General features: G+C 44.6%; 1 protein-coding gene across 4 annotated transcripts in view; it reads right to left on the reverse strand.

Moving 5' to 3' along the window:
* LOC147701782 (C-Jun-amino-terminal kinase-interacting protein 4-like) overlaps positions 1–24243 on the reverse strand; it is an 861003-nt gene extending 836760 nt beyond the window's left edge. For 2 of the 4 annotated variants that reach the window (XM_086930413.1, XM_086930411.1), the window contains exons 1-2: positions 23915–24243; positions 20159–21104 (exon numbers count right to left, since the gene is read on the reverse strand). In XM_086930413.1, the coding sequence (XP_086786539.1) occupies positions 20159–20497 (339 nt within the window). In that variant the 5' untranslated portion in view covers positions 20498–21104; positions 23915–24243. Of the gene's footprint in view, positions 1–20158; positions 21105–22870; positions 22988–23914 lie in introns of those variants that run through there. The other 2 variants (XM_086930412.1, XM_086930410.1) reach the window with 2 other exon arrangements.
* Between the last annotated feature and the right edge of the window lie 2412 nt (positions 24244–26655).

Raw genomic sequence — 26655 nt, forward strand, 5'->3', positions numbered from 1 at the left:
GATGACATATCTTGGATTTCACAATTAGTTTCTTGTGTGCAGCCACCTGTGTCATTGTGAAAAGGACGGGGACGGGACAGACTGGAAACACCCAGCAGACGGCGTCGAACAGAAGAGGTTAGCGGTCTAGCTGCAGCCAGGTACAGCCGGAAGGAACACCTGATGTCATCAAAGGAGAAAGTGAAAAGGGGCAGAAGCTGTGATAGGCGACACCGGAGGAGGAGAAAGTGCGGAGGAAGGCGGCGAGCGGAGAGATGGTGAGTGGAGAGGAGCAAAGAAAAGACGAAGGAAGACTAGGACAAGGAAGAGGAGACTGGAGAAATAGTGTTATACAGCGTCATTAAGCCCGCCGGCCAGCAAGGGAAGAAGGACGCCCCGGGTCCCTTCACCACAACCCTGGACACGGGTCGTGGCTCAAGGAAAGTTCCTTTGCGGGGGTCGTTTGGTGGGGGTGATGGGGAAGCACTGGGGATTAAGGCACACATGTTTTCTTTTCTTTAGCACACCACGTCTGTTCTTTCTCCCTCACGATCCCCTTCCCCCTAACTACCCGGGCGACGTCTGGTGATGGTAGCACGATTTACAAAACAGGAAGAGCACAATAGTAATTCTGGACGTATTTTTGTACCCTTCCCCTGACCTACGGACCGTTGCAGTCTTCTGCAAACACCCAGAACTCCAATTTTCTAATCTAATATTGAGTCTGCTACTGTGGCAGTGCCTACTCCTATGGGCTGGTCCAACCATCTGTTGGTGGAAATGTCCTTCCCAATCTTAGAGCCGTTTAATAAGGCCATTCAGCGACCTGTCTTTAAACATCCTTAGCGGAAATGGAGACCAGAGGATTTTCCTGCACTTCTTAGTGCTGATCCTCTGGGTCCTCTTAATAGCGCAGAGTCAGGCTATGATGTATTTTGTTATTGGATTACACAGGGACTGGATTCCCTCATCCTGGCAAGTTGGCTTAAGGGACGTACTCAAGACACCAGTCCCTGGTATAACGACTCTTTTACCAGATTAAGGAAGGACTGTAAAAGAACAGAGCGTGAGTAGAGAAAAGATTATGATCCCCGGAAATAAGCATGTTATTTGGTCGAGATTAAATCCTAACAGAGCGGTTTGTAAGGTTCGGGCGGCCTATTATGCCAACGAGATCAAGCTCAGTTCCAACCCTGCCAAATGTATTTTAAAGATCTTAGAGCTAGGAAAAACTTGGTGCCCGCAATCTCATCCGAACAGCAATGTGAAGATTTGGCGTCCTTCTTTGTGGAGAAAGTGTGTGCTACCTATAGGTCCTTCCCTCCTACGACCTTCCCCCCTATTTCTATTTCTCCAAGACCTTTGCCACGCTCCAGTTTTGCGGTTATCACCGAGATTTCACAAGATGAGCTTTCACAGCTGAGCGCGAAAATTAAATCTGGCTCCCCAGCTCACCCTTTAAAGCAAGCTCAGTTTAAGGAGTCCTTTTCGTTCTTTCTGGCTCCTCTTTGCCAGATAATTAATTCCTCCGTCTCCTCACAACGGTGCCGGTGTGGTGGAAACAGGCATGGGTGTCCCCCATTCTTAAGAAACCATCGCTTGACCCGGCTAAACCTGAGAACTTTAGGCCCATATCTCTCCTTCCCTTGGTGGCTAAGATAGAGGAGGCGCATGTGAACATCACATTAACCAATTTTTTGCACTCCAACAACATTCTGGATGTATCGCAAAATGGCTTCCGCTCTGGCCATAGTACAGGGACTGCTCTCCTGGCCATGACTGAGCATCTGCGGACCATCCTCAATTCCGGCACTGATCCTGTTGGATCTTAGTGCCACCTTTGACACAGTCTCGCACAGTGTTCTGCTACAACGACTGGAGGAGGCAGGTGTAACGGGTTCGGCTCTGGAATGGTTCAGATCTTTTCTGTCCGGAAGATTGTTCCGAGTCTCTGTCCCCCCCATTTCTATCTCATCGATCAGGGGGTGCCTCAGGGCTCTGATTGGAGTCCCACATTATTTAATCTGTACGTTCAGCCACTGGCAGAGGTCGCCAGGCAGCGGGGCCTTACTGTGGTCTCATATGCAGACGATACGCAGCTACTGGTGGTTCTACTTTGAATGCCTCCAGGTTTAGAGATGGCCTGACGGCCGTAGCTGAATGCGTGACCACTAACTATTTGCAGCTAAATGCGAATAAAACTGAGGTTTTGCTAGTCAGAAAGGACGCAAGCTTGTAGGGTGAGCACTGGTGGCCGAGTGCCATGGGTAAGACTCCTGAACCAAAGGAGGTGGTTAAGAACCTGGGGGTGTGGATGGATTCCTCTCTTAGTTTTCAAATCCATACCAAAATAGTGGCCAGCACGTGCTTCGGCCGCTTGCGAGGTCTTAAACCCCTCTTGAAGTTTTTCGAACCACCGACACGCCAACTGATATTCCAGTCGACTATTCGATTGCGACAGGACTATGCCAGTTCTCTGCTGTTGGGGGCCAATCGGGCTCAGGGCTCGAAAAATCCCAAAAAATTGTACTAGTCCTGCAGAAAGCGGAGCAAATGTGACAAGAGAACAAGATTTAACGGCATCTTTTTTGCTCATTAACTTTGCGAGCAATAAAAATGCCTTTAAATCTTGTTATCTTGTCACATTTGCTCCGTTTTCAAAGACAGAGGACAAAAGTTGGTTTGTTTTCGCGAGTAGGACCTAAAAACAGCTCGACCTTGTTAAATTTAGCTCTACTATGCGAGCTGTCGAGTGGAATTTGAGCCCTGAGGCTGAAATTATTTGGATGCAGCGAATCCAAAACACTGCTACCAGAACCTTGTTGGGGCTCCCTCGGTTCGGTCCTATTGCTGACACCATCCGGAAACTTCATTGGCTTCCCACGGCGGAGCGGATTAAGTTTAAGACGCTAGGTCTGTCTTTCAAGATACTGAAGCTCGCTACGCCTAGCCTGCTCTGTAACTTGCTTACTCCGTATACTGCACCCCCCCTCCCCCCATCCCCCCCCAACTCCCCCGCCCCAGCTCGCTGCGTTCTTTAGGGCAGCATTTGGTCATTGTTCCCCGTGTAGAACGCTGTCGAGCGGGAGGACGGTCCTTCCGTTGCCTGGCGGCCAAGCTATGGAACTCCCTGCCAGTTCAAATACGTGGTTTGGAGGGTCTGTTGGATTTTAGAAAAGCCATCAAAGCCTTTCTCTTTCCCTTAGTTTAGCTCTCTGGTCTTCACTTCGCTAGAGCTATCCTTCTGTAGTGGTTAGGCCCGTTTTCTGATGCTGGAAGCGCCAGGATGCCCCTTTGCTGGGGCAGCTGTGCGCTATATAAGCTCTGGTAACATAACATAAAGCCTAAATTGTGGACCACTTGATGTAAACAGTGCTTTGCAAGACTGCATATCTGTTATCTTATACAACATTGTGCTTGTTCATCCTGAAGCAAGAAGGAAAAAAGTACCAAATAAACACCTTGCTATAAAATCTAACGCTCTACCTTGGTCTCTTCTGTGCAAACACCACAGTCATATAGTACCTTATGTTGCAAACCACTCTACCATCGATTGAAGGATGCCTTCACTGATTGAACAGTCTACTTTTAAAGAGTCAAGCATACAAAGACAACTACTGTGCAACAGTGATGAAAAACAGTCCCCACCACAAATACAGTACATGTCCACTAATTTTGCAAGGATCCAGAAAAAAGGCTTCCCGCATCCAACAGAATTGTTGCTAAGGTGATTTTCTCTTGAAGAGAATGTTGGATGTTTTACATTCTTCGTACCTGAAAACAGAGTCTTGTGTGCTTTCAAGGGCCTGCAAACATCACTGTTTATTTTACAAAGTAAACATTCAGGCAGAATTCCATTCCATTCCAAATAAACATTTCTCACTTTATGATAATGAACTTAAGGGGAGATCATGCCGTTTGTTGTGGTGCTCCCTTCTTGTTTACTCTTACAGTTTCCAATAAATGTGGCTTCTCGTGCTGGAGAGGAGACGCAGTCCTACCTTACATCAAGTGTTTATGCAGGACAGCCTCTTTACTTCAGTCTGTACGTCAGGTTCAGTAAGAACTGGACTGAACAGGTGAAAGATTGCTTTTTTTTTTTATTTCGCTACTTGTTATTGGAGGGTAAAAGCGGGTAAAAGGGTAAAAGAGAAACACCAACCACTATAAATATTTATGCTACACACAAACTTAAGTTACCTGGAGGTCCAAATGTGTTTTGCATTAGTACGTGTGCCTGGAAGGCACAATTCTAGCTATAAAGCAAGAAAGAGAAAGCTTAACAAGATGTGGTAGAGGAAAGCAAGGGAAGCCGTCTACTCTACAGTGCCTTGATTTATTGCAAGATGTGCGTCTCCCATGCCCAGGTACGTATCAACAATACCCTTTACAATACTGCGCACATTGCTAAGAGTCAGCAGTTCTATAAAGCGCAGTCAGCCACTGAGCATGATACTTTGGACCCAAGCATGTGGTACGAGCGCACATCCGTTTGGCAACTCTAAGATGGCCTCTCTAAACTACCTCCATCATCGAAACCTAACTTGACAAAATCTTACTACTCTTTCAACAACGCAAGCACTAACTACTGATCCTCGTGACCAATTAGCTGCACCAACTAATCCATGCAGTCAGCAAATAAACTGGACTCATCAACCAATCACACAGGGGCAGAACACCCGATACATAATTCATGTCACATGCACCTCGTCCTATGCCACATACCTCATCTACAAAGCAGTTGCACAAAAGAAGCAACTGGAATCATTTGCAGCCATTTTTAATAATTATAATAAACAATGCAAACACAAAGTGTCTGCATCCCCCGGAGTTCTTGGATAACACATGCACAAAGAGCAGCTCTAAATGCCTTAACGCGATAAATCTGTATTTTTCTGGTAAAACTAACTGTAGTAAGGTCGTTTTTTGTGTTTTTTTTTATTAATTAATTGCAATCCGTGCCATGAATTTTGCACACACAAAAAGTCCTCTTATTTGCAACACTGGAAAACTGCATCCCCTTGAGAGCCAATTGTGCTGTGCGTCACGTAGGGGTAAGGTTGGGATAGATTTATTATTTCTACACAAAGCCAGCTTTTCCATGGTCATCCTCCCGGATTCCCACTTCCCTTTCAGCTGCACAATGCAACTCATGCACTTCTTCTCAATGCAGTATCTTAAGCACATCTGGTATCCCCTTTCCATGCTAGGTCAAGTTCCACCTGGATCATTGCCCCAGAATGCGTTCCCTGCATCTCTTATTGCTTTGCAAAGACATGTCGACTTTTCCTCCTGTCCAAACTGCATGTATTTCATCGAAGTGTGTGTCCACAGACGATCAAGCAAAAAGGCAGTTTTCAAATCCTCTTTACTGCTATCTGCAACTAGAGTAATAGCGGACCCAACTTTCAGAAATTGACAAAACATAATCCGTAGATCTGGCTTGCATTTTCAGTGCTAAGTCTAACATACAGGTCTTGCCCACGCCCCTGGTCCTAATGAATTTGGATTTATTCAATGGTCCGGCAGCAGGAGTAGGGAAGCTACCAGCTAACTGATTTTTATCCGCAGCCACGTTTGCTGGCTAGTGACGCCAAAAGGTTGGTCTTTAAACCAAATCTTTAGAGGAACCGCCTGTTGCCATCCAGAACAATTAATTTGTTTTGCTATAAAGTGAATAGTGGGTCTTTCACTGAACTTCAATGGGTTGAAAGGGGCGGACACAAAAGCACACTTTTGAAGAACTAAACAAAAAGAAAAAAGGTTGCCTTCTACAAACCTAAAAACCTGACATTCCAGAAGACATCACAAATACAGCATTAAAAAGAACACAGGAGAAAGACGATCCATCTTCATGTGGCTTTGAGACAATGAAGACAGATGCAAAATTCTAAGAAAATGACCAGACTCTAAATTAGAGCCGATGAAGAATGCTGATGTGACCAGAAGCCACACTTCAAGCCGTGTGAAACTATAACACACCCACATGATAAGAAGACATCTGGGCTACAGTTCACTTCACTCCATTACACTCCAGAAGCAATGAAGTGTAAAAGAAGGCGTTAAATGAACAACTTATCAAGTGTGACTTAATGCCCAACAACATTAATGCTGTACAGCATGACTGAAAGAAATAAGCAGTAGTCTTGTAATTTTGTTGCCACTCGCACCACACATTTGTGTGCCAGCAAACTGACATAAGCATTTTTATATTGAAGTGCCTGTGGTAGGGGGGGTTAGGGGGGGGGAGTGGCAGGAGCTATACAGAGGGCAGGGTGGCGAGGAGAAGAATTAGATGAGAGAAGGTGGGCACGTGGGGGGAAGAAACATAGAGGGTGGGGAGGAGAAGCAATGGTTAAGAGTGCAAAATGGAACGGGCGGGGAGAAGCACCTAGACAAGCAACAGGCCTGGGTGTGGAGAAGAAGCAAAAGGGAAGGAGAGAAGGAGGACACGGATGGGGAAATAAACACCAATGTTGGAAGGCCTTCTGAAGGCAGTGGATGATAAGGCTGGAGCAGGGCTGCAAGCCCTGTTAAGAATTGCAAGGGCTCTGCAGGTTAGTGCCAGAATAGATCAACTTTCAAGGTCCAACCTAGACTTGGATGAGCACCGCTAACACGGGCAGTACCTGTGGGGTCAACTCCACAGATCTGTAAGAGAGATATTACTTAGCATGGCGTAGAGGGAGGAAGAAAACCCCCAGGAAATACACTGCCCAGACCAGCGCACGGGTGCTTTGCCGGTATAAACACACACTACTTTTCTTACCAAAAGTAAGTATTGGACAATCACATTATTAGGTCTCACTATGGATATTTTGAGTCTTGAGTCCTTGTAGAGACTTGGACTGCTTGACCCGTGCTACCACTGGGAGTCAAGCACTGAAAGGGTAATACTTGGCCAAACAACTCAGGGCCCATATTAATTGAGGCCCTGGAACAGCAGAAGGGAAAGGCCACAACTCTCATTGTTGTGCCCAGTAACTCCTAATTGTCCTGTGGGTCTCTAAAAGAAGTTATGATACCTGGATTTCAACTTAACACCCTAATTTGCCCACTGATCAAAAACCAGCATACACATGCAAACAGATCAACAAACATACAGACACCCATGCACTCACAAGAACAGACATCCATGCACATAAGTGCCTTTGTGTCTCTTGATCCATGTAGAAAAACCAGAAGGTATACAGGCATGATGCACATAACACATAGAAGGCATACACGGGCAGGCATAGGATAACAGCTTTCATTCTTAGCTCCATCACATTCACAATTAAGGTGGATAAAGCAATGGAGTGTCTAAGCCCATTCAATGCTTGGCATACGTTTTCAAAGCAAATCTCGACTGGATAGTAAACATTTCAGTCTTCATGGCCATCCAATCTGTAGACAATTGAAAAGGCAACCCTTATGTAATAATAAACAGCACTCATCATGCCCATTCCCAACTCTTTGGTATAATTAAATGTGTATAGCATTCAGAACCAACACCCATCTAATACTCACAAAACAAACAAGCATTTACAATGCAATGGTTTTGCCTTTGTTAAAGTTAGAGCTATTGGCATTGCTTTTGACACTCTGCACTCTGCACTCTGCACTCTGCACTCTGCACTCTGCACTCTGCACTCTGCACTCTGCACTCTGCACTCTGTATCCCCACTTATTTTTTTAGGATTTGTTCCCTGACTATAACCCACCACCAAGCAATGCACATACCAGTCTGCTCCCAGCCTGCCCGCCTCTCTGAGGGACACATTTCTACACACAACCGCATTCACGCCAGTGAATGGGCGAGCCGGACAGGGCACGCGGATCCTGAAAGGTTGGGATTGTGCGATTCAAGTGCATTTAACGTAACATCATATTCGCATGCAGGGTTTCCGGATTTTTAGAGGTACAAGCTGTCTTCATGACTAATGAATGTTATGCCCTGTACGTTTCCTGTTAACCGGTATCTTGGTCCCGTTTGTTTAATTGAAACTGGCCAAGACTACATCTCCCACAATACAACAGGTTGATACATGAAAGCTCAACACTGAGGCCTGCGTTATAAGGAGAAAAACAATTGCTTGAGGTGCACATAGAAAGAGAAACGAGCGAGGAGAAAAGCATTTTTTCTCTCGTTACACCATCCTCTGGGCGGCACAGAGATTTCACGCAGTTCCAGGTTTACAAACCTTTTAAATCTAGGATTGCGTGGAATCCATGAGTGGATGCATGAGAACGCCTGTATTCCACCCACGGAACGCCTCTCAGAATGAAATGTGACGCAGTACTACGCAAGACACTGCATTGCGTTACTTTTATTTTACAAAGCCACGTACAGCAGCGCCAATTGCCCCTTGCGCAGCTTTGTAAATATCTACAAGCATTTTGCGTCATTGATGGGGCATAAAAAGGTGCAACCATGACGTGCAATGTTAGTAAATCAGGCCCCAAGTGTTTTGTCAATGAGTAATGGTTTATTGCACTATTTGATATTGTCACCAGCCTTGAAAGCATAATCAGTGGTCCGCATCTAATCTCCTGGGCCGGGGGCACCTGGGGCATTTGTTTAATGACGCCACTGTATGTGCAACTGTTGAAAGGGAAATTTGTCGACCTCACCAAAACTTACTTTACAGTGGAGAGAATTCATTTGAGAATGCCTGAACTACTACGTCACTGAATGTTCCCATCTAAGTTCTGCTGTCTTTCGGCTAGGTTCACACTACATAAATACCACATAGATGGATATTTATACTTCTTACTTTAAAAAGAAATCTTGCTTTTTGATCTATGCAGCTTAAGTCCTCATCTCAGGCCAGGTCGACTGGAAGAAGGAAAACCTGAGTAAGCCTTGGTGCCAGAGGCTAAAACACTAATCCAAAAAAGTGCAGCTGCCAAATCTCCTCCTGGCAGCCAAGCAAAATGGCAGATACCTCTGCAAGTTGGAGAGCTCCCTGCAACATTTATTGTGGCTCACAATGGTGAAACTCTATGATGGTACGTTATAAAACGTGTCAGCTCATATTTCTCTCCATCTTCATATAATATACACCCAGGCCGTGCATGTGATTGAGAGAGCGCGGCGGGAGGGACTCAAGGAGAGAATGCGTGGCCCTAAGCCAGAACCAATGCATGATTCCATTACTGTGACAAACAACGAGCATTTAACAGTGCTCATGTTTGCATTTTTCCATTGGTCACCCCTGTGTCACCCCTCACTCTGCATCCCGTGACCATATGTGTTAACGATATTTCATTGGTTACTTATGGTAGATGACTGATGGGTTGTTTCAGAATCTTGCACCAGGAATAATATTGCTGATGACTCATTGGCCTAACAACTAAGAAGGCGTGGAGAGAGATGATAAAAAGCTTTTAATTTAATTTTATTTGCTTACACCAATACAGTTTCCAGTTGGAGTTGCTTTAGGGTTCATAGCAGATGTGCACTGAAAACAAATGAAACTGTTAAGAGAGGGCTGTTTTAAAAAGGTTAACCTGCAGCAGGCAGCGCTGTAAACAAAGGCGACCCGGGGAGTGAGGAGCAGCAGGCACGGGCGCAGCAAGCACGAGCAGGGAAGGCACGAGGAGGACGGGAAGGACCTGCAGCAGCCACGGGGTGCAGGGAGCAGGCAGGGGTGGATGAAACCACCGCGAGGGGTGCAAGGAGCGGGCACAGGACGTGCAGCATCCTCAGTGGGTGCAGCGACCAGGCGCCTGGAGGTGAAGTAGCAGCCTCGGGATCCCAGAGGCGCCAGGACCAGGCACAGAGAGGCGCAAAAATCACAGGAGGTACAGGGAGCAGGCACGGGAGGTGCAGGAACCACAGGGCACAGGGAGGAGCAGCAGTCACGGGAAGACCTGGCACGGACTTCAGGCTTTGCAGGTAAGGTGCTCTGTTATCCGCAGGTGCAGCGTGTGGGGCTGGTGCATTGTAATGAGGGGGGAGGGGGCGGCCATGGGCTTCGCCCCACCTTTCCTGAGCATGGGCTACCTCCAGAACTGTTCTTTCAAGAGGTGCCTGGCAGGTGCGGTTTGCGGCAGGCTGCACAGTCAGCACTTCAGGGACTCCTGAGCAGGCCTCGGTGATGCCAGGACAGTCCACGGGGTAACCTTGCAGTCAGCAGCAGGGAAACCCTAGCAGGCGCATCAATGCGCCAGATTGCATACAGTCGATGTCACCAGTCTTGGCTTTCTTCCTGCAGCCCTTTGTAATGTGACAGCTCAGCCCGTTAGCTCTGTTTGACTCAAAAACTACAAGTAGCAGAATGCACTGCGCTGTTAAATATAAATCCAGGACTGGAGTCTTGCGCCCTTCAGGACAGGAAGTCACGTAGTACCATCATGAGGATGCTGGGGCAGGCAGATGGCATCATAGTAAAGGCAGCCAGTACCGGAACAGCTAGGAGGGGTGTCAGAAGGACGGGCGGGCGTATCATAGGCTATGTATGATTCATAGCAGGCAGCAAAGTTGTCCCGTTAGGTATACCAGAGCAGGCAGCAGCGACAATAGACCAAGACAGCGTCCTTGATTATGTAAGGGGTGTAACAGGGGGGACCACAGTAATAGCAGGGCAGGCAGTGGGGGTGCCACAGCAGGGAGCTGTGATAGTAGGGCACTCTACCAGGGAGGGCAGTAGAGATGGCAGACAGCGGGCACAAAGGGTAGCAGAGCACGAATGTCCAAACAAGGATACCCTTACAGGCAGACTGGAAACCAGAGCAGGCAGCAACAATTCCAGAAGAATCCCTGGATACACCTGAGAGAAGTTTGTGACGTTTAACAGAGAAGGCAACCGAAATATTTCAATCAATTAGAAGAGATAGCTATGAAGGCAGCAAGGCACCCGAGCAGGCAGCACGAATTTCCTGGGAGGCAGCAGGAAGAACAGAGTAGGCAGGAGTAGAACCGCGAGCAGGCGTGGGTCAAGCAAGACCAGGTAGCAATCATAATACTTTTTTTTGGCAGGCAGCAAGTGAACCTGAGCACGCACTTTTGAAAGACGGGCAGTGCACGCACCTCTCTCATTAGCACCCGCAGAAGTGGACAGGACAGGAAGTCACGTAGTACCATCTGAGCTCCTTGCTGCACCACAGGCTCAGCCAACTTAGGCGTTTCTTTAGTAACAAGGCGGCAGCGACCTCGCTTAAGCGGCGGCCCGTAGCGACGACGCGTGAAGGTAGGAGACAGGGGGAGAGAGGTTGGGGCAGGAAGGCAGGGGAAGAGAGGAGGGAAAAAAAAAAAATAATAAATCGACTCACCTGCACCTTGCGACGGCGGCACTTCTCCGGTCTCCCTCTTCGGCATGGGAGACCGGCAACGTCGACAATCTCTCTGGCACTTCTCCGGTCTCCCTCTTCGGCATGGGAGACCGGCAACGTCCTCCGCATCTCCCGGGGTTCCCTCCAGGCCACGGGACCCCGCGGGCGCCGCCATACTGCTTGCCGTCTTGCTCTCCTTCTTCCCCCGGGCTGCGGGGGCGGGCACTTCCGGCCGGCCGCGCTAGGATTGGCCGGCCGGCCAGTCACGGGGCAGGAGAGACGCAGAAGTGCCGGCAATGCCGGACCAGACACGGGGGCGTTCCCGGCGTCCCGTGACGTCGGCAAAAGCCAAAGAATCTCGGGAACGCCCCCGTGTCTGGTCCGGCATTGACGGACAGGCCCCTCGTCCAATGGCAAGGCTCCGTTTACGGAGCCAGCCAATGAATGACGAGGGCCGAACCAAAGCCACACTACTGTTCTCATCAGGTTTTCGCCTGCGCGAAAAAGCTGCGCAGAAAGCGCAGCTTTCGCCAGGCAAAACCTAAAAAGTAAACTCACAAGTTGCTAGATTGATCCATGCATCCAATCCAGAGCTTTTTCTTTTCACAAATTGCTGCGACCAATTGGCTAATCCAATCAACTAATGCAAATACAGAATGCAGAGATCTGCTCAAATAAAACCTGCAACTAGAATCTTGCCGCTTGACAGACATGTAGCAATTCATTAACTTTCCAGGTTTCGTTTTCTCCCAAAAACCTATTTGATGTCCGCAATTTTGATAAATTATCTTTTATTTCGATTTTTTTTTAAATTAAAATTTAACATGCTTCCTAAGATAGGGTCTAGCAATGGCATGTGCGAAAAAATGAAATTTCGGTACAATACAGTTCTTTTATTTTGCTTTATCCAAAGTGTCACTGCTCCATGTTTACATTTCACCTCAGACACAAAGATTCCGTAGAATAAATTAATTTACTGGTGCAAAACAAGATAAAGATAATTATTTTGAAATAAATAACTTATTTCACACAGGCAGTGCAGTGACTTGCATATAATGTAGTACAGAAAATTTGTGTGCTTCTTGGAAAAACTGACTTTCTTAATTAGATCAAACATTAGCAGGATGCAGCATATAAACTCTTTCCATATCAACGATACTTGTATATTTCTTGTGACACACAAATCCTACAGTTCTCCACACATCCCAAGTTCTCTTTACTGTGTCTATTAAAAAATTGTATGAAGATACTAACGTGTTATTAAACATTCTACACATTCTGAAATCCTCTCTCCTGAACATGTAAATTCATGTACTCCTTCACATTAGTCTTTGCCCCATTTTCCAACCAGTCACTTGTAGCCAAACCAGATCTCTAGCTCTCTTGTTCCAGGTGAACATAAGAGCAGCTACCCCTCTGATTATATGTCTCTCGAGAACATTGGTTTTAGTTTCCTGTAAATGCTCTGTGGTGTAAGAGTCCTAAACACATAAGCTTCGGTTTGGTCTACGTATTTACAGTTGCCTTGTACTGTAGCATACATCCAAAGCTTGTGCGGAGCGAATGCAGAACAGGCATGGTCTAAACTGTATGAATGAGCATAAGTACATAAATTCACCCTCGGTCTCCCTCTGGCACCATGTGAACTAGCTGGGAAATCATTTTAGTTTGTCAACGCGCAAAAATCTCTTTATGGCTTAAGTGAACATGTAAGCTGCATCAAAGAGGCTACATGAGTTATTAGGTAGATATGGGTTCATATGCATCTAGATCTAACAACTGGTGCTTTCTGGGAGTATATGGAATACATGGGTTGGTAGGCCATGGGGTTTGTATACAAAGTCACTTTGTCTTCCTTCAGTGAGGCAATTCACTTTCTTCTCCCGAAACAAGCGTGTCTCACAATGTCATGTTTAAGTCAAGTTGTGAAATTAAAAGCAAAGAGTGCTGTGGCCTTCTGTTAATATTCTATTTGTCTTACATGTGATGCTGCCACTTCTTTTGTATTTTACTAGTAGTATTAGTATTTTTAGCAGAAGGTCAATGAAAAACTGTCAAATCAACAAAAGCATGACACAGTCCCAGATGGCAAGATCAATTTCTTAAATTGGTGATGACGCAATCTACAGCTGTGCCTATTGTAAGAAAATGTGGCAGATCATAACAGTTGAAATGTAAAGGAAAATGTGTACCGAGCTACCTTTTGAACAAGCGAGTAATGATTCATGTGATGCGATTCTTCATTATACAACACAGATGATCAGTTGCCAAAGTCCACAAAAACTGGGCAAAGATTATCAATGGGCTTGAGTGCTTGCAACCTGGAGGGGCTTTTTCACACTCTTGCATTGCTCTAACATCTCGTTGTAGAAATAAGTAAATATTAGTTCATATATTGTAACAAGCTACTAGATGTTCCAAAAATAATATTGCTCTTGTATATTGGTTATTGTGATAACCTAGTAACAAATTACTTTCGTCACTTCCATTAACTTGTAAAGATCACTGAAGGGCTCTTTGGGTTTGTTTGTGCTGTATAAACCCACAAAAATGTTATAACTGCATTGTCCGTTTGCGCTTGTCTAAACCATCAATACTTTGTCTTTGTTTTTGCAAAACTTTATTGTTGAGGAATTGTATGGGCCCTCGTCCAATCTAAAAACAAAAATAAATTTAAAAAATTGGATAAAAGCATACATAGTTTTTGGTCTGAAGAAGCACACATTGCTATAGTAACCCTGGCATTGAAAGGAATAACTTTGGAAGTAGATGTACACCTTCTGAAAGGGCATAACACCATCACTAATGAAGCTAGTCCATGGTTGAAGTGCAATGGCCAACTCTCCAATTCTGTATACTGTAGTGGGCGGGAGAAAAATGTGAATGCCATAACAGACCAATGGATGAAGAGAGGAGCCTGAAAGCCTCTAAAAATGTATAGCATCCACATACATAATTGTAGTAAAATCTAAATGTCTTTGCTAATACCATACCGAAAACGAACAGTGCGACTTAGCAGGACAGGTGGAGAAGGGTTTGTAATCTCCATCATAACAGTCCAACTGCATCAGTGGACTTGAATACTTGGAGAAAGAGAAAGCTTCAATGGAATCGTTGTAAAAAAATAAAAGACCAAAAAAAGATAAAGAAGAAGTATGCAAGTCTGACACAAAATGCCGGATAAGGGGCTGGGTTTCCCAAGAAGCATAAGGCTCTGAGTACAAGCATGTAGAAGCTACAATGTTGATCCAACTTATGCCAAAACATTTTAAGGAAGAGCATGGATGGCCAAAGCAATGTTATTGTTAGTTTTCTGCCTGGGACCTCTTAATGAGAGCAGACAGTGACTACATTCTGGTGCTGGAGACCTAGGAAGATGTCCTATGTAAAAAGTTGCAAAATGCCCAAGGCATTGAAGTGGGAGCACTACAGGAGACGGAGTGTTGCACACAATCAGGTACACATTACTGGACAAGGAGCAGTGACCAACTAAAATCCCACTTCAAGTTGGATATCTGGCAATAAGCAGAATGGAATACAGAGTTGTAATGTCTATACTGTCCCAAAGAGACTAATACCGCAAGTGGAGTCTGGCAAAAGCTCTGGTCTGTGTCAAGGCATGCTGAATGAGACCAACAGTATTCTAGAGTCCTATAGTGAAAAGCATTTGCATATGTGAGTTGTACTTAGCTGCTGAAATATCTCCATTTACAAGTGTGAACTCTTATTTTGCTTTGTAAATATTTAGGTTAGAGCTTATTTACTCCAAAGGGAGTATTGTGAACATTCCAGGATAGTGTTGCTTTCCTCCTCCAAGTCCTATCGATTAGACGCATAAGACTGGTCTGCTTTTTACACCGGGGCCTAGAACCTTCCAGGACTTTTACAACCGTGTGAACCCTGTACTCAGACTATTATAATACATCATATGGAAAGTATATTTGGGAAGCATTACTGTATCTAATGTCTCCAGTTCACCAATTCCCTATAGTCCTTGTGTGGTTCGAGGTCACCAATTGGCTGAGAAGTAGCAATTAAACACACAGATAAACACATAAATACATAGATTAAAAAATAAGTGTGGGTATTCTCAACGCTTTGGCAGGCAGACTCCAACCTGGATATGGTTGGAGAGTGTTTCATGTTAAGGGCTGATGTAAATCCCTTACCGGTATGGAAAGTGAAAGAGAATGTCCCCCAAAACTGGTGGAAGTATAGAGCACAGGGCTTTGCCAAAGGTGAAAAAAATGTTTTCAAGTGTGAATGTACTTTTGAAAATTATTTAGGTATACTTTATACAGGTAAGCATTCAAATATTTTGACATGAAAATTACATGGAATTCTAAAAAGGAAGATATTTACAAAACATAAATAATTTTGCCCCAGGTGATATTAACAGAGAGAAGCAACTTTCAGAATTTTTACGGTTTTTATGCATTGTGAAAGTTTAATATACATTTGATGGTAGGAATGATCGAGTAGCATACACAGATACCTTCTTGCGGTCATTGGTAGTTGAATATATGGTGTCAAACAGAAATTGCAAGAAATCTGCTCGGCTACACTCCTAAATACACAAATTGTAAGCAAGGAAAGGGCATGGTTACTTTAGCATTCTTCTTCAAGGATTTTGAGGCGGTATGTTGACTCCTATAAGAAACATAGGATAACAGTACACTCCTGATCACCTGCTCTTTTACATCACTGCTCGAAGTTTCAAGTGCTTGATAGTTTAATTACAAGAGCACGCTGTACCACTAGGGGTTGGATGGCATACACATCAAGGTGTTACCAAGGCGCTGTGCTACATAAACTAACAAAGATGGGCACTACTGAACAGTCTGTGAAATAGTGTGTCTGGTATCCTGAACAAACCCACCAGTTTATTTACGGATTACTTATGATTCTAACAGGAGTAAAGAATCAGACTGAGAAATGCTAAGGGGGAGTGTAGAAACAGTCAGTCCCAGTGAAAAGCGTTTTAACTCTCCGATAGCCATGACTTTTGTTATTATCTTATCTTAAGAGGGACTTGTATAGCGCTCTGTCACCATAGGTTTCCTGGCGCTGGGTGGTACTGAGAGATGTAGAGAGGGGGAGCTAGCCAGACTGTGTAAAAAGATTGGTTTTAAGAAGTTTTCTATTAACAATGCGAAGAGTTCTCTCGGAACTTCATTAGTGTTTGGTATGTTAGGTCTTCATCCCCTGGAAAGAGCACTAGAAGCATGCATGCTTTACTATAAACAAGCATTAGCAAAGCCAATAGGTCTTGCCTATGCATAGTGGATTAGAGTGGAGTGGCATAGAAGAAGTTACGCAGGGCTCGAGTCGGGGTACCACGCGGGTGGAAGGCGTCCCCCCACTTGTTTTACCGGGTGGACGCCGTCCCCCCTGCCAAACAGCTGGACTTCACTCTTTGGCCTCTCTGGTGGAGCGCACCTTATGTGACGTCACTTCCTGTTGTGACGTCACTTCCGGTGGCATCGAGTGGATTACAGTATTGTAGAGTAGAGTGTCATACAGTAGAATAGAGCCGAATAGAGTAGAGCATCAAATAGTGGAGTATGGTACGGTGTAGTGTCGCAGAGTGGCCTAGAGAGAAGTGGCATAAGTACAGTGGTGCAGAGTAGATTGGCATAGAGGGCAGTGTCGTAGAGTGTATTGGTTTTGAGTAGAGCGGTGTAGAGTGCACTGGTGTAGAGTGATGCAGAGCAGAGTGCAGTGTTGTAACTTAGATTGTTTGAGTGGAGTGGAGTAGTGCAGGGAACACTGGAATGGTGCAGAGTAGAGTGCAGTTTTGTAGAGTACAGGGGTGCAGAACAAATTAGACTGGATTGAGTAATGCAGAGTGTAGCGGCGTCGACTAATACAGATTAGAGTAGAGTTGTGCACAGTGGAGTGGTGCACAGTACAGTGAAGTGGCGCATTGTAGAGTGAAATGGTGCAGAGTGGAGTGGTGCAGAGAAGAGTTGAGTGGTGCAAAGAAGAGTTGGTGGGTGCAGAGAAGAGTTGAGAGGTGTGGCCTAGGCTGGAGTATAGTAAAGTGGCAAAGAGTGCAGTGGTGCATAGTAGAGTGAGTCGAGTGCATTGGAATAGAGCAGAGTGGTACAGAGTAGAATGCAGAGGTGTAGAGTAAAGTGGCATAGAGTACTGCGGTGTAGAGGAGATTAGAGAAGCATGGAGTGATGCATAGTGTAGCGCAGTAGAGTGCAGTAGTGTGGTGTAGAGTTGAGTAATGCAGAGCAGAGTGTAGTGTCGTAAAGTGATGCAGAGTACAGTACAGTGGTGCAGCGTAGATGAGTGGCGTAGAGTGCAGTGACGTAGAGCGCAAAGGTGTAGAGTAGCGTAGCATGCAGTGCTGTAGAGTGAGAAGTGGTGTAGAGTGCAGTGGAGTAGGGTGGCATAGAGTGAAGTGGTGCAGGGTAAAGTGGAGTTTTGCAGGATAGAGTACAGTATCTGAGCAGTGGCCCAGACTGGGCTGGAGTACAGGTCAGTGGAGAAGAGTGAAACGGTTCATGGTAGAGTGGGCTGGAGTGCATTGGGACAGAGTAGAGGTGTGCAGAGTAAAGAGGCATAGAGTGAAGTCGCACCACAAGCCAGCAGTGCCAAATTCTGCACAGGAGGTAGGCCGTGGTTGTTTCAGTGGAACAGGTTCACCTATTTCATTGTGGAAAAAACAAGCATCCTCCAAATAGTACAAACACTAAGGGGGGGGGCGAAGAATTCCACTCCGCTGGCGGAGTTGGCAGAGTTTTGCCCACTCTGAGCGGAGTTATGAAAACCTCCACGAAGTGACGCAGAGCAGAGTTAGTTTTTCCTTGAGTGGCTTGCCTATGGTAGGTTGGCGAGCGCTTGCTAGAAAAAAATAACGCACTAGACTACCTCCTGACAAAATTTCTCATTGTGGGTGGTTGAGACTGCTCGCGTTTAGAAATCTGTCATTAGCGTGGAGGAAGTAGCTGCTCAAGTAAATGACTGCTCAAGTGGCAGAAAGCAGCAGCGCCCTCTTGTTCGACTCCTAGTGCCCTTTGTACTGATTTTACATTACAAAACAAACTCCTGGAGCTAAAAATCAGTACGAGCAGCGCAACTTAAAATCTGCCACTGCCGCAGTTTTTCTGTCACTCCGCGGAGTTCCGCAGAGTAAAACTACGCAAACTTTGCCCAGACTTAATAAACACTGTTTTTACATTGGCTGGATGTTTAAGGCTCAAGTGTAAATAATGTAGTTCGTTTACAGGCTCCGGAAAGCAGTAATCTGTGTTGTGTAGGTTTTTTAGCATGGTGCTACTACACGTGTTGCACATTAGGAGGATATTACTCATTAAGTACAGTTATAAGGGCTACACATTTTGGCTTGACAGTGTGTGTTATTATTAAAAGAGTTTGACTCGCTGACTGTAAACATAAAGATCATTAGACATTGACTAGAACGTAACATTAAACAAAAGCCAACAAAGCTTGGACAGAAGCACCGCGACATTAATGTATGTTTAACACAGCGACAAACGTGCACCTCCTCGCTGAAGTCCTGTTTAAGAGTTAAGTTGCAGACTCAAACAGAAGCGTAGGGGTGGCTCGAGCGGGATCCAAGGGGAGAGCAATCTGCATTCCTCTGGCTTTTTTAAAAACGTTCACTTTTAAGTGACAGAAAGAAAAGTAAACATTAAGCAAATTTGACAAAAGAACATGAATTAAAGGCCTGTTTACATAAAATTAGTTCTCTGAAGGATACAGTAAACTAGATTTGGGCAAGGAAATAGACAAGCTCAAGCTCAACAGCCTAAAACAAAAATAGAGCCCGCAGAAAGCAAGGAAATGTGATTTACAAAGCCAATGGTAATCAATGGACAGAATGCATTTCCTGAGAAGCTTTTTGAATGTCCCAAGATGTCTTCAGCAGACTAGACAGCTGCGCTGTCTGGTAGGCTTCGACCTAAAAATGGATATGGAAAGTGTCACAAGCAACTATCTTGAAGAATACTTTAACTAATGGCTGCAGACAGGCAACATATATTTGGATATACATGTAAAGAACTTGTATTTTTCACTGACAAATGTAGGACTATTCATTTTGTCAGCACTGATTGTGTTTTTATCAGCATGCCTAAAACCAAAATACAGAACACTTGACAAAAATATTTTAATGAAGACTTTCAACATAGAAGTAATAGGAAAATTTCTACGTTCAAACATCAATTCAGTTTAATTGGATCTCAAAGGAATATTTCATTCTATACCGGTCAGCTTACTTAGTAAATGTCCAGTTTTTGTTAAATACTGTTTCTTCCTGGAGTTAGACTGATTCTGCCTGTACCCACATTGTGCAAAGTAACAAGGTCACTGAGAGGTAAAAAGGTCTATCAAGGGTCAACTAATTTAATCCAATGGGAAAACTATAATTAGAAGCCAGGCCTCTCCAAACCACTGATTCCAAAGAAATCACAACAAAACCGGACACTCCTCAGAAGCTCATCCAGCACTTCACACATAGGAAACCCTATAAACCAGCATTCTTCCAAGAGCACAATAAATGAAGCAGTCTCTAACTCATCCACACGGAACCACTTTGGGCCTCGCCATGGTTGAGGTGCTATACAAACGGTAGAATACAAAGAGAACATCTTGACGGGAATATAGGGGAAAGGGCCTTCTTCTCTAAGAGTATTCTACATTATTGTAGTCAGATTAATATAATACATGCAAAGTTATAAAATAAATGATCATTGTTGTTTAACTGTTCACAATAAAATATACAGATGCATTTAATAAATCCTCATGAAGCACAGATTGCTACGTTAAAGATGAGAACTGTACTGTTTCACTATTAATTAAATGTGCCTTTGTGTTTATGAAGGGGTTACAAAGCTAGAAGTAAGATCAAAACAATAAAACTGGTTAAAAGTGACAAGATGAGCCTTACCTCCTCTACGCGCTTGCGAAATTGCCGCTCCCGCTCAAACTGGGAGACAAGCTGCTGCTTCTCCTCCTCTACAAGTTCCAGCTGTTCTTCTCTCTCCCGGGCTTGAGTACAAGCTGCCTCCGTGCTCTCCAGCACTGACACAAGCAAGGGCATGAGGCCTGTCACAGCCCCTTGTCCATAGGTGGAGATAAGCTTCTCCAGCTCAGAGTAGATGCTGCCTGCCAGGGCAGTCACCATCTCATCATACACCTCCAGGGACCGGTCATCCCCAGAGTCCTCACCAAAGATCTCCTCCAAGTTCTCCATCGATGGCCGGGCAAGAATCGAAGAGCGTTCCATGTGGGCTCCAGTTCACTCCACTCACACCTGAAGTGAGTCTCCAGTATCAGATAACTCGCATGTGCCTTCTCTATATATTCGATCTGCTTAAATGTACAGTCTAAAGAATATTAGATAATTAGAAAATCTTTTGCTTCTTCCTGCTTCCCTGAAGAAATGACAAATGTGTATTTCAAGTTTGCAAACAAGCAAATCGAGGGTGTCTACACAGAACAGTTGAGATAGATTTACAAATTTTGTGAAAAAAGAAGTAAAGAAACATTAAAATGTTACTAAAAATATGATCCTAAAAAAATATATTCCAGTGAAATTCCAACTGAGGGTTCACGTTGATGCCCATATATCCAAGTTAATCCGCAGGCTTTTAGTTGATTCATTAAACAACTGTACTCAGCGTGTGTTGCAAGAGCGGATAACAATAGCCTTTTTACCAGATGTGGTCTCTTACTGCGCTGCTCCCTGTTCAGCGGCAACACCCATGAATTCATGCATCGCAGATTGGCACCTGCGACATAGGCGGGTGTTTAAGTAAAACACCAGGAAAGTCAACCGAGATGTGTTTCTTGAATGCTGACCGTTTCAACGAGGAGGGTAGCTAGCAGCAATCCTGCAATAACGAGAAGAAACATTACAAATGGCATCCTCTCAATGTGGCCATGGTTCCACACTGGCAAACATAATCATCCCTGAAGAACAAGATCATGCCTAACCAATGACCACTGGCCATTGGCCAGGAAAATCTTAATAGCCCAGAAAATAAATCTGTATCCGACACGTACTTTTTACCATTCCAGATTGCAATTCTGTTTCCTACAGTCTATTGGAGCCCACAAGTTTCCCGACAATGCAAACTTTCTGCTCCTCCTGATTCTTACTGATTTAGGGTTCATTCAGTCTCCGCACTCTATCCACCACATTAAAGGCGATTTTCCTTTTGCTGTCTTATACAACAAACTTGGTGGTAGTGTTTCTCATCAGAGAAAACGTCCGCACCTAATGTTAAAGTTATTCTCACTGGGTACGTTATACGTAAGGTATCAAAAGAGGTGCACTGAGAACTTGATAATACACCCACCACCAGGGGTGTTTGAGCAATGCAACTTAATGCAAGTACCAAGAATCAAGAGAACAACCAAATTGCGCAAGCACCCTCTTCAAAGTCCATTCTAAGAGAACATTACTGTAGGATAGTAGTATTTTTTCCAAGGTTATTACACCAACATCAACCAACTGCAGTGGAGACTCGACGCCGAGGAAAACGAACAGAAGACATATCAAGGTCTTCAAGCATCTCTACTCTAGTAAGATAAGACTATTCTCCACCCAGCGAGTCGCACCACCTTACCAAGACATAGTTCCACTAATGTCCACATATTCTTACAATACTCAACGAGGGGATATCATGAAATATAGATGGAACCCACATCTGGAATAGCTCGCTGTGATCAAGACACCCAATAGACCTTTCCGACGCCAGACAAGTATAGACCAACTAAGATAGCCTTGAAAAAGCCCTGGAGAGGGCGAAACACGTGTCGGCAGTGTAAAGCTGGGAAACTTTTAACATGTTTGATCAATAAAGAACTTGAAGCACAAGATTTGGTTTTGGATCCATACTTTGAAACTCCTATTGAACCATTGGTTGATGTTGGTGTAATAACCTTGGAAAAAATACTACTATCCTACAGTAATGTTCTCTTAGAATGGACTTTGAAGAGGGTGCTTGCGCAATTTGGTTGTTCTCTTGTTCCTTTTGCTGTCTATTGGAGTTCTCCCAGTCCCTTAGTACCATGTCTCTTTCTCCCCGACTCTCTGACGCCTGTCTCTCACACGTACTTCTTTCATATATTCGCAGGACGTCCTGCCTTAAAAGCACCACGAACTGTGGACCTTCCTCTTCGTTTGCTGTCATTCACAAATATGCCCCACAATTTAAGGCATAGTGCCGCTTTCATCCACTAACTGTACAACCCGAATGCAAAATACCAAAGACGACAGACTGCCGGTACTTCACCTCAAAAGCACATAGCATCAGGTAAAAACGCTGTGCCTCAATCCAGCCCAGATGGAATGGCCACAATGTGCAGCACGTATTGAGACATTAATACACACACTATCCCAAACAACGACAAACGAAACTAACCACAAGAAAAGACACTTCCCCATCTCCACTTAAAATGATCCCAGCACGGCACCCGCCTCTGCCCAACACCGCCTGCACCGCCAACTCTACGCTGTGCTTTCTGTACTATGCCTTACAGCAAAGCCATTCTAAATATATCATAGTGAAACATGACACGTTGCATTGGGACGGTTTGTTTTGACAGCTTTCCATGAGAGCTACATGAATGCGAGTAGCTGCCCGCTACTTACTTGGACCGTCCGGGCATTCGGTCTCCTGCCCGCCGCCCGTTGTTGATCTTCAAACCGATGTCATTTGCCTGCAATTGTAGCACTTCCGAGTCGTCTGGGAGTGGGCGGTGATACCATAGCGTTAGGTTACCTCGGATTGGAGCACTGGAACGACTTTAGCCAATCCTAGTCCCTCGCACAGAATTCCAAAGTGCCGATTGGCTATGGAATCCACACTTGCTTCTGTCTGGGCCTCTCTACACCAGTGGGAGGGTGCAGCTTGCCCGGTTGGGGCGGACTGAGCCTGCTTGGTGTGGATCACCTGAGGAGTTAGTCACGAGCCAGGCAATGACAGCTTGTGTTTGGCCGTGTTGGCAGTGGCACGTGCCGTCCTGCTGTGGTGGGAAGGGAGGTCAAGGGTTCGGGGGCGAGTAGAGCTCCAGGGTGATCGATGCGGCTGACCGATTTCTGGTTTTCCCGTTCATACCGGGTCTGTCTTTTTCAGTCCCCTTACTCTCCTGTTGTCTGTCTTTCTATCCCGAGTCTATCTCCTGCCACCCTCTGTCGTTCGTTCGATTTCGTTTTGCTGCTCTTAAGAAAGTGCTTAAATCAGTGAAATTGATTTGACCTTTTTACTTTTTAAAAGGTCGTCCTTTCGTCTTACTTTAAAGCACCTCAGCTGTGGAACGTCGTCCCGCAGTGTACCCAAGTCGATAAAGGCACAGAGACCCTATTTGCTACATTGCCATCAACTGACTATGTTCACAGCATCATTGCTAAATTATAAGATAAACACTGCAGCCTCTTACCAATTATTAGAACGTCAACACCCAAAGCCGACAAACGAGACTCCCCAATCGTAAATCCACTTTTCCACCCCAACTTAAAACGATGATCCAAACACTGCCTTCCTCCTTTACCAAACACAAAACACCGCCCGTCAACAGGTTGACCTACAACTCTAAGCTCAGTGTTTTCTCCTTTCCTTTACAGCCAATAAACCTTAAACATATAACAGCAGAGAACAGGAAAATGTCTATTGTTGGCAAACATTTTCTTACATACTTGAACACGCACTTCACCGCTGCTTCGTTTAAAGGTCTCTGCGTTTTCTCCCTGCCATCTGGCATGCGAGTCCTTTCATTGCTGCTATCTCAGTTTCAATGCAGAAACTTCCTCCTAAATTCGCCCATGTCAGCAGTTTCCTCCCTGGTTACGAATCTCTCATCTTGAAGCAATCAGTTTCAGAGTTTCCGTCCGGTGCGGTGGGGTCTTCTCTGGGGTCTGCCTTCCTCTTTTTAAAATTATTTTCTCTCCATTGCCTGCCGGGGTGTAGTACCAGTTGAATCAACGTTCACAAATAGCTTCCCGCCTGTTACATTCCTCGCCCTGTCAAACTCTGGGTGTAGCTTCCTTCCCTCCTGACCTCGTAGACTTGATAGTCTTAGGTTTCTCTTCCCTTCCTAGCACGCCTCTGTCTCCTCCCCCGTTAACCCTTTTCTTTGGCCACATTAATGAACACATTGTGCCACCTTATACACTTACCTACCTCTTCCTTAGTCAGCTTCTGACTGGCCGTCATGGGCAGAGTGTGAATCTAGCTGCCCAGTGCCCATACCAGACGGGAGCTCCAACCCCTGGCCTATGTCATTCCTCTGAGGCTCCACTTAACCACGCCTCCAACTTCTTAAAAAAAATGTTTTAAGTTTGATCTGATTTAAAATAGGTAAACAGCAAAAGATGAAGGGGGACAATACTATAGTGGGGACACTGTTTACAGATATGATAAAATGAAGAAATATTAACAATTACTATTTTGATGGCTGAAATATGAGAGAGGGAAAGGGAAGGAGGGAAAAAGCAATGCATACATATTAACTGGATGAAAAATCATATAATGAATGATTTAGCTTAAAAGCGTGTAGACATTTCCTGGTTCTAACTTTAGTATAATAAGCATGTAATTAAAACACAGAAAGGTAATGGGTAATTAACCTAAGCAGGTTTCTGGGTCTTATCATGAGTTAATATAGTCCTACTAGCGAGTAAACTAGATTTAGATAAAAAACGTAGTAATTGGAAGTCATAGTGAATCTCGTGGTATAGGTGTAACACAGTATCAAGTTTATGATTGAAACATGAAGAGTACGACCAAGATTGAAAAGGACCAAGATTGAAAAGTGACAGCGTGCACGTTTTTCCAGTTAGAAGTAATATCATGGAAGGCAACAGTTAATAGTAGGTGACTTTTCTCTGCTCTACATTACTTTTGCTCTCTACCGACGAAGGGCTAAATCCAGAAACATGTGTCTAGATAACAGCACTGCCTGTACTAACTTTGGTGAAGAATTACAGCAGGTTTGAAAGTAAGCGTTCTGCATTTCCCAGGACGCAATGGGGAGAACTGTGCTGGGACAACAAGCAGTGTGCTCCCACCCCCCTTGTGAACAGTTAATAGTAGGTCTATCAGTTTATAACCTTGAGTGAACTCAGACCAAGCTGGAGCAACGCTACCTAGGAAAACAAACAAAATGGAATGTTGATTTAAAAAATCGTATTCCTTTGATTCCAAACTCTTCTCCAAAACAGATGGATATTAGGGCAGTCAAAGAGCACGTGTTTTAAATCCGCGTACGAGTAACTGCAAGACCAACAAGATGGGCTTGAGTCTGAAGAGAATCAGTGTAGGTTAGCAGGAGTGGGCAATAAACAATGGTAAATGAAAAAAAAAGGATTGTAAAGTATTAACACCTTAGCTGCGGGTAAACATTTCTCCCCAGTGCTGCGCTGTCCATTAGAACTAGTGCTGAATGGACGTTCAATGGTCGTGCGCAGCACTGGGGAGGTAGCTCTGCTGACGACCATTGGCCGTCAGCAGCACTTAAGGGGTTAACTGCTCTGGTAGATTTATGAATCTTAGTCCTAATTTTGTCCCATAAACCAATAGGCCAGCATTCCAGTAAATCAGCCTCGCATGTTCCTTCAACTATTGACTTATATCTAACAGTAGAGGGAATTATTGCTTCATAGATTGTGGAGGTACAAAAGAGATAGTCACAGTGGAAAATATTAACAATGCATCAACAACCAAAACATGGTCTATGAAATATGACAACACCAGATAGCTCATACAATAAATGATTGTGATTTAATAAATATCACATGGATTACCAGTAGATCAAAGGCTATAAAGATAGAATATATATCACATTTGGCATTTAATAAAACCAGGTTCATGCAATGGGAAGTTATGAGTGCGCAGTTGGGATAAGTGCAAGTGGTGTGTAGTGGGAAGGTGGTGCATATATATACATCAACAATCAGTGGTGACAACCTATCCTGCCAGATTACTGGCAAACACAAAAATGTGAAATCATAAACGAAAGATACAGATATAAATTCTCTGTCATCCAGGTTTGATATACACGAAAGCTGTCACAAGTCTTGACGCTGCCTCAAGCTATAGGTTACTTATGAACCTTTGCTCCATTATTACGGATTCATCCACTACTTATGACCATAGGTTACTGCGAAACCTTGGCTTACGCAACACAAACTATTATGCCAACTGTGAGAGCCTCTAAGGCCCACATCATCACATCCCTGCTCGAAGATTTCTTGCTGTCACCGGTGCCCTTCTCCCTCGTAGTCCTGATGAAGAACCCACTTCCAAGACGTTAAATCTGCTGGTCCCCCTAGGGGTCGTAACGTCGACATTGTCCTTTCGTGTATATCAAACCTGGATGACAGAGAATTTATATCTGCATCTTTCGTTTATGATTTTGCATTTTTGTGTTTGCCAGAAA

The sequence above is a fragment of the Lissotriton vulgaris genome, chromosome 7 (genome assembly GCF_964263255.1).
Source record: "Lissotriton vulgaris chromosome 7, aLisVul1.2, whole genome shotgun sequence".
Lineage (NCBI taxonomy): Eukaryota > Metazoa > Chordata > Amphibia > Caudata > Salamandridae > Lissotriton > Lissotriton vulgaris.